Source organism: Halyomorpha halys, unplaced genomic scaffold, assembly GCF_000696795.3.
Source record: "Halyomorpha halys isolate HHAL.00 unplaced genomic scaffold, Hhal_1.1 Scaffold526.1, whole genome shotgun sequence".
In the NCBI taxonomy this organism is placed as follows: Eukaryota; Metazoa; Arthropoda; class Insecta; order Hemiptera; family Pentatomidae; genus Halyomorpha; species Halyomorpha halys.
Genome location: NW_027106549.1, coordinates 83,888 through 91,971, shown reverse-complemented (window position 1 = coordinate 91,971; position 8,084 = coordinate 83,888). Strand labels below are relative to the sequence as shown.

At 29.2% G+C, this 8,084-nt stretch overlaps 1 protein-coding gene across 1 annotated transcript in view; it reads left to right on the top strand.

The window, feature by feature from the left end:
• Nucleotides 1-895: 895 nt before the first annotated feature.
• The window catches only part of LOC106683904 (transcription factor sox-3), a 39,810-nt gene continuing 32,621 nt past the window's right edge, over nucleotides 896-8,084 (top strand). The window contains exon 1 of the mRNA XM_014425654.2: nucleotides 896-1,110. Within this exon, the coding sequence (XP_014281140.1) occupies nucleotides 923-1,110 (188 nt within the window). The 5' untranslated portion in view covers nucleotides 896-922. The remainder of the gene's footprint in view (nucleotides 1,111-8,084) is intronic.

Here is an 8,084-nt window from a genome sequence, read left to right as displayed (position 1 = left end):
CGATTCTGAAAAGATAACATTTTTGTAAAATTCTTATATAGATTTAATATTCCAAATATTAAGACAAATACTTGTAACTGATAATTGTTTGACAAAATGAGGCAATATTTAATTTTAGTTCAGAAAATTGAAAAAAAAAAAAAAATAGTGCACCGCATTACCCCGCTCTCCTTTACCAAAATACTTAATTGAGGATTTTCGCCACCGCAATTACAGGAATGTGGATTTGTCGAATAAAACCTTTTATATTGATATAGATTACAGATCTTGCATTAGATTTTTTTTGAAGATGGCCTCGTGACCTTATATTGTAAACTGTTTTTAGAGTTCTACTACTGGGTAGTTTCTCTACATCCTGTATCATATCATTATGTCATTATGATCAAATTTACTTGTTGTATTTTTTATACAGTTGTAAATATCAATAAATAAATAATAAAAAAAAAAAAAAGATTTTACTTTAATATAGTTTTGTTCAGTACGTATTTAGTTTTACAATGTATGTGTTTGAGCATCCCTTGGGTTTCCTGTAAAGGATCGCTGACTATCACTCGTTTTTCTTATGGATTTATTGAATTATTTAGACTATTGGAATATTGTAACTACACATCAGGGTTAGGAAAAAAAAATTAAGGGATGAGATAAAATAATTGTGGAATTAGAAAAAAAGAATGATATGGTAAAAGGGATTAACCCGATGATTAGTATAAGACTAGGGCTAACCCCTCGGTCGGAAGGAACACTGACCAAGCAGGAAGTCCTGAGGAAGGTGACAATTAGCCCGAGAGGAGAGGGTGGCTAAGTATTGTAGAGGTACACTTGTTGCTGAGCCCGCCATCGGTGAGTGGTGGGGAGCCAATGAGGTTCGGGGGGCGGGGCCTAGCTCAACCTGCCCTCGGCTCAGAGCCAGGCCGGCCACACCATGAGCGAGGGGCACATCAAGCGGCCGATGAACGCCTTCATGGTCTGGTCCAGAGGCCAGAGGCGTAAGATGGCACAAGAGAACCCTAAGATGCACAATTCAGAGATATCTAAGCGGCTGGGGGCTGAGTGGAAGCTCCTCACGGAAGCAGAGAAGAGGCCTTTCATCGACGAGGCTAAGAGGTTGAGGTACGTCACATTATAGAATGTATTTACTAAGTTAGTTTTGTAGCCAGATATGTTTGTTTTATTGTTGTATATGTCTATAGTTCTCAATGGATCTAATCATAGAATTTTTTTTTCATCAATTTGAGGGTGTACCGGCTACCTTCCTTACTTTCTTTTCTACTAACTTCTTTCAAATCCTCAAAGCAGAACGATCCTTAACTGTTCCGCTCTCATAAGAAATAGTGCAGTATCTTCAACAAATTAATTTTTTTAATTTTACATCATTGTGATCACTTTAGTGTACTACCACTTTAGTTTTAATTTGTTCAAAGTTATACAGTTAATCTAGGAATTTTCTTATATATAATAACTTAAAATGCAGTAAACTCAGTCCTAACTGAGCTCTTACTAAACACAGAAATGTAAACGATTGTGAAAAGCAGGTTGCGTGAAAAGCTGGTAGGGAAGGTAATTGTGCGGTTAAACGTCAGTGAAGAATCCACAAACGCTCTTATATTTGCTTAATTTATTATTTTTATAGTTTATTTTTCTCTACATTTATTTCTATACATCTTTTTCATGAAGTTTAATTTTTAGAATTCGTAGGTTGGAAGAATTTTCAAAATAATTAACTATAAGATGAAAAGTAAACATGTAAAATGTGCGTATTACTGAGCGATAAATATTAAATAATATTTAGAATCACTTGAACATTTTTAAGGTAGAAAAAAAACTGGAATAATACGCTGTAAGATAATAGAAAACAGGGGAGGAAAAGATGCTCAATTAATTTAAATTTTGAAGGTCACCTCAGATAATAGAAAAAAAAAACATGATTAAAATAATTTTACAAGATTCAACAAGACAAGCTCCGAACCTTGTCAAATCCCAAATTGGTCGAAATCAAGCATTTTCTTAAATGTGTACCTTCAGTAATGACGTAATCACATAACTTCTACTTGAGAGACTTGAGATTTTTCAAAAATAAATTAATTTGTAAATTAACTAAACAAAACGAATGAAAATATCAACATTTGTTGTTGGAATTAATGTCTTATTTCCTACAAGGTACACTACATTTCAAGATCTAGCCGGTATATTAAGTCCTAATGTTAATAATGAGGTTCTCTCCAACTAACATTGGCTAGGGGTTCTCTGTGTATATAAAAATTTTAAGTATATATAATATTGTTTTAGAGACCTGCTGTGGAGACATAAGCAGGGGATAGCTAAATAGTTGTGTAAATACATGATACTAAAAAGAAATGAGTCATTTTAAAAATAAATGACTCAATTCTTCTAAACCACTTAAAGTTATGTCATTTGAATGGTTTCTGGAAATAAACGACGCAGTTGTTTCTAGTCTGCATGTGTGAAATGGATCTTTGGGGGAACACTGAAGTAATTATAAGTTTGTCTTTAAATGAAATATGCAATCTGAAACCATAAAACACTTATTAATAGTAGATTAATGTAACATTAACTCAAAATATTAATATTTTAGTATTATTTACAATTGATATATTTATATCATTACTATAAATATATAAACAATAGTTTATGCGCATATTCAACAATTCATGGCTTAACCATTATATTGATGCTTCTTCAAAGGTGCAATAAATATAATATATAAACAATTTTGAGTAATAGAAGATTAATATCTAAATATTTAAAAATATGTAAATAATTACTTTTAATTATAATTTTACACTATTTCTTAATTTAAATGACACTTGTAAACACCCTTCCTATGATTTTTATAACCATAGTTATGCATTTTAAAATGATTTTTTTTTTCAATTAAACCATAGGCCCTGTAATAGAAAAATTCTAATTTTAATTCCAAATAAAAAGATCAATTATCAACTGATAAGAAAAAAAGTACCCATTTAAAAATGCTCCAGGTTTATAAACACGAGGGCAATGGAATGCTTGACAGATAGCTAGATAAAGGACGTATCACAATATGTTCCATTTAAATATCAATAATTCTAGATACTATAATTGATTGATGCATGATTGTCATTTGTTGCCTGTTGTCGCTTGATCAAATATTTTTCGTGAGTCAACAGATTAAATCATTCCTTACCGTCTGGGTGTATTCAAAACAAACTTAACACGATCAGAAGTATTACTGTAAACGATAACTAAATCTAAACTAAACTTATAATATTTTGTGTATGTATATATATGTGTATATATATATATATATATATATATATATATATAGAGAGAGAGAGAGAGAGAGAGAGAGAGAGAGGGGGGGGGGTTCCATCCGAAAATTACGTGGAAAAATAAAATAACCAAGCACAAAAGACAAAAAACAAACGTTTTTGTGTTTTTTGTTTTGTAACTTTATATTAGCGTAGAGTTACGAAGAAGGTATGTTTTGAAAATTTGCTGTACTGCAACTTTGATGATATGCTTTATTTTTCTTAAGTCGGCTATGAATGCTTAGTCAAGCAGAGTTATAACTAAGATTATAGTTATAGTTATAAATCTGTCCCTACGCCTCAATTATAATAACTACAAACAATACTACAACAGAAAAATATGTATTATTCATAAACTTAATTACAAATTAGTGGGTATCATTGGAAAGAGAATAGTGGTAGCCCCTTTCCCCAAAAAAAAACTTCTGCTACTTTTAAATATTAGCATACATTTCTCAATGTAGCTATAAGATTTGGGAAAAAAAGAAAATCTAACCAGTATTTATGTAAAATGCAATACTTTGTCGGAAAACAATCATTTTTGTCCTATCGATATTGGACCCTCTATAATATTTAAATTGTGCCTCTCAATCACAACCAAAATTTGCCTTTTGATTTATTATGTATTAAATTTATTATTAGATTTATTTATACAAGATTTGGGGGGGGTGATGGTTTGGTATTAGATAACTAAATCATTTGGGAGTGGTGAGTTTTCATTTATCTATGCCACACTATTTAAGTAATGAATTTACTTAATCTCATTTAGTAGATCATAGCGAAATCACATCATAAAACTCATGTTTTGAATCCTATAAACGCAATGGCGCATAGAAATAAAAAGATCGGGGGTTAGATGTATTTCCATTCCACTCTAAAACGTTTTGGTGCCGAAATAAAATGATTTTAGATGAAATGTAATTTATTGGAATTAGGGGATTAGGTACCACCGTCATCAACAAAGCTTAATCGTTCAAAGTCCAACTAAAATCCAATGATTAATATTATTGAAGAAAGTAGTGATTTAATTTGTGTAATAAAACCTTAATAGTTTCAAAAATTTTTGACTGCTTATCATTTTAAATTTATAGTAAACTGAATCTCTGAGGTTCATTGCATCGTTATATAATCACTTATTATTCCGTGTTTGTAAATATTTGATATGGCGTGATTAATACACGTAATATCGCTATTATGATCAGTAGGTAATATATTCGATAAGATTGATTAATTGATCACACATAATATTTGTCACTATGTCTTTATTTCATTGCCACGCTTATGTCATCATTCTTATACGTGATCTACATGTTTTATATAAATAAATTTAAGTGTGTCTGTGTAAATTTTTTATATATTAGACATAAATGTTATTCTTTTCTAACCTTTTGCTAAACATCTTGCTATTAGTCGGTTTCAAAGAATCAGCACATGGATGTCATATTTTACTTCTATATTTTAAATGGAAATTACTTGAATAATCCTATTAAAAAATATTAAATTTTTAATAAAGGAATTTTATCAAGTTATTTACCTACGTTTATCTTGTAATAAAGATATTATAAGCCATTTTTTCTGTATGGTATTTAGAAGATATTAGAAATTAGCATTTTATTCTTGTACACATGTAATTAAAATATTACCAACAACTTTTTATTGAGTTTTTTAAAAATTATATTGAATAAATTGAAGGGGTCATATTAGTAAAATAGTAAATTTTAAGAAAACGAAGTTTTTTTTTGTTTGTTTTTTTGGAGCCTGTTGTGTTTTGAAGTTTACATCTAGATATCTCAGTTATTCATTGGATCTTGAGGTAAGAGTGTTTTACCCTGGCTAGATAGGCCCTCTTCAGCCACACTATAGATTCAAAAATTGTTACTTCATCCACTTACCCCTTCAATTGTTAGAAGTCATTTAGGATAATCTAGCATTCTTTTATAGTTATAAATATAATATTGCAACTTCAACAGTTCAAGCAACTTCAACAGTAATATATATCTAATGTGAGATAAATTGACAAAAAATGTATATATTTAACCTAATTTGAGCATGATAATATTGCGGTATTCGCTTGCTCAGCTATGGGGAAAACTTCGACAATGTTCCATTGTAATAAAAACATGCGTTTCTTAATGTGAAAAATTAAACATGTAAAATATTTTATAGGACTGACATTATAAATTTTTATATATATAAATAGTTTGTACGTATCACATCCTTTATTAATCATCTAATGCTGATTAATAAAGGATCTGAATAAATGAAATATACTAAAAAGTATTAAAATAATTAGCTGATGTACAGTATTGTATGCAAGCGTTTACAGATTATCTATAAAACGTACTAAGAATGTCCACGTTAGAGAAGTAGAAGCATAACATGTTTTCTTCTAGGCCAGGCCATTTTTTTTTCTACAGCAGGTAAAAAAGCTTCGTTTAAAAATGTTTGCATTTTATTATGATTATTAAGCGTTGTCCGTATGAAACGAAATATTAAAATTAATATTTTAACGTTGTATTTTTTTTTCTTCTTTTTTTTTGTGGCTTCAATTAGGTAAGATTAAATAAGAATTTCAATTAAAATTTTATACAGTAGTAGACAGTAGTCGTAGTGCGGTTGTCGGCCTACCTAGGTGGAGAAAAATTTTTCCGCTTCCTTATTTAAGTATATTAATTTAAAAGATTAAAATATACAGTAATTCTAAAAAACTATTTTACGATAACAACCATATTTATCGTGTATTGTTCAGGTTACAAATAAAACAATCATGAAATAAAATGCTTCATATTTTTAGGAAATATTATTTATAGTAGAATAAAGCCGCCCACTTAAAGTACCGTACCTATCCTCTCTACCTCCATTACGCAAAGCCACTGGCAGCAGATTTTAAATTCAAGTTTACTTCGATGGAAATTTTAGAAGATCTTATGAAGATTCAGAATATTATTTTATGTTTTTGGAAAGAGGCTTTTGATCGAGTCTGTAACTCCGTAACCTCCTAACCCCTACATACTTTCTCATTACCCGTTTCTATCTTACTGATAGACTTTCACTGTAAACCATATTAGATTAACTATTTATTTAACTCTCATCTCTCAGTCCGCTGGTGTTAAGGTAGTATTCTCGATACTATCCTATACATAGTTTAAACACCTGACATCCCAAACAATCCTAACACTATCCTCACCAGGTATACAGGTGAAACATGCCTGCTTTCAGTTAGTAATAACATTTTAATTGCATCCAATCCTATATCGCAACCATTGAAGAAAGGTGTTGAAATTACAGGATAACAATAAATCCCACCAAATCATCTTTACGCTTCTTCTTAAACCTACGGACTGCTCTACCGTATTCTTTAATAATATTCCTTATTGGAACCTAAAAATTGTCTGTTATTCGAAAATAATCCATAACAGAGTTATTGAGTAGTAAAATTATTGTTTGTAGTGTCAGTTTGAAGAAGCAATCTTACAATTTTGAAATGATATGAAGTATGTTGTATTAGTTATATTTCATATTTCATATCATTCATTATATACCATACATCCATATGTATGATATATATTAAAAAACTAAAGTACAAGAAATAATAAAATTATTGAATAAAATATTTAATATCATTATTTTTACTGTATATAGACTACAATCTGAAAGCAAATACTGTTATGTTGCTATTGAAAACAATTGTCTCAGACGTAATCAGCTAACCGGACAAGTGCTCAAGTTTTATTTTATTATTAGTTTTTTTATTGAAATAATAATTAAGCCTCTTCAACCTCTTTTCAATCCGTAAGTACTCTCTTTTTTTTCTTTTTTTTTTTTTTTGTCAACACGCCTCTGAAGTAATTAGTAAATTCGTTAAAATCTTATTGGGTGTAAAACATGCCATCAAAATATTAATTGATAAGTACACAATATAGTACAGCATTGTGCAATAAGTTATGGTTATAATTGTGTGTATTCATATAAAAAAACATCACAATTATTTAATTCAGCAGTTAAGGATAGTGGTTCATTTTAGATGTTTTCTATTTCCATCTCAAATGCTAAAGTAAACAACAATTGAATGCAAATAAGTTATGAGCTTTCATTTTTAACTGTTATTTCCAGTAATCAATTAATAATATTGCGTCTCAGATAAAATAGTATTATTAGATCTCTTTTATTCAAGATCGAACTACGTAAATATACCAAACCTAGGAATGGAATGCCTGCTTTGCTGGTAGCATAATTTATCTTTTTACTTTTATTTTCTTAAACTATTTAATAGGGTAAACTGTTTAAAATTTTATTATTTTCATCAGCAATTTCGGTTAGGTGTTAAATTAACTGGGTTTCAGTAGCTAAAATTATCTTTTAATGTAGCTATTATCACAATTTACTAATATTTTTTTCTCAAAACACATGACAATCGTTTATTTATTTGTTGTAATAAAGGAAGAATATTTATTTCTACTATCCATAATAAATAACCAAAGTAGTCCCTGAAGAGAACGGTGATAGATACGCTAAATAAAACATATTGTAGATTATGTAGACAAAATATTATCCTAAAATTAGGATGGTTAGTAACTAATCTAATTAGAGGTGAATAAAGTGAGATGATCTTAAGATATTTAACAAAAATTCTATACTTTGTAAAATTCACATTAAATTAAATCTTTTTTTTTTTTAATAATTTATTTATTGTTATTTACAACTGTATACACATATATACAAGTAAATTTGCTGTAGGTGATATAGTGACATGATACAAACATGTGGAGAATCTACCCA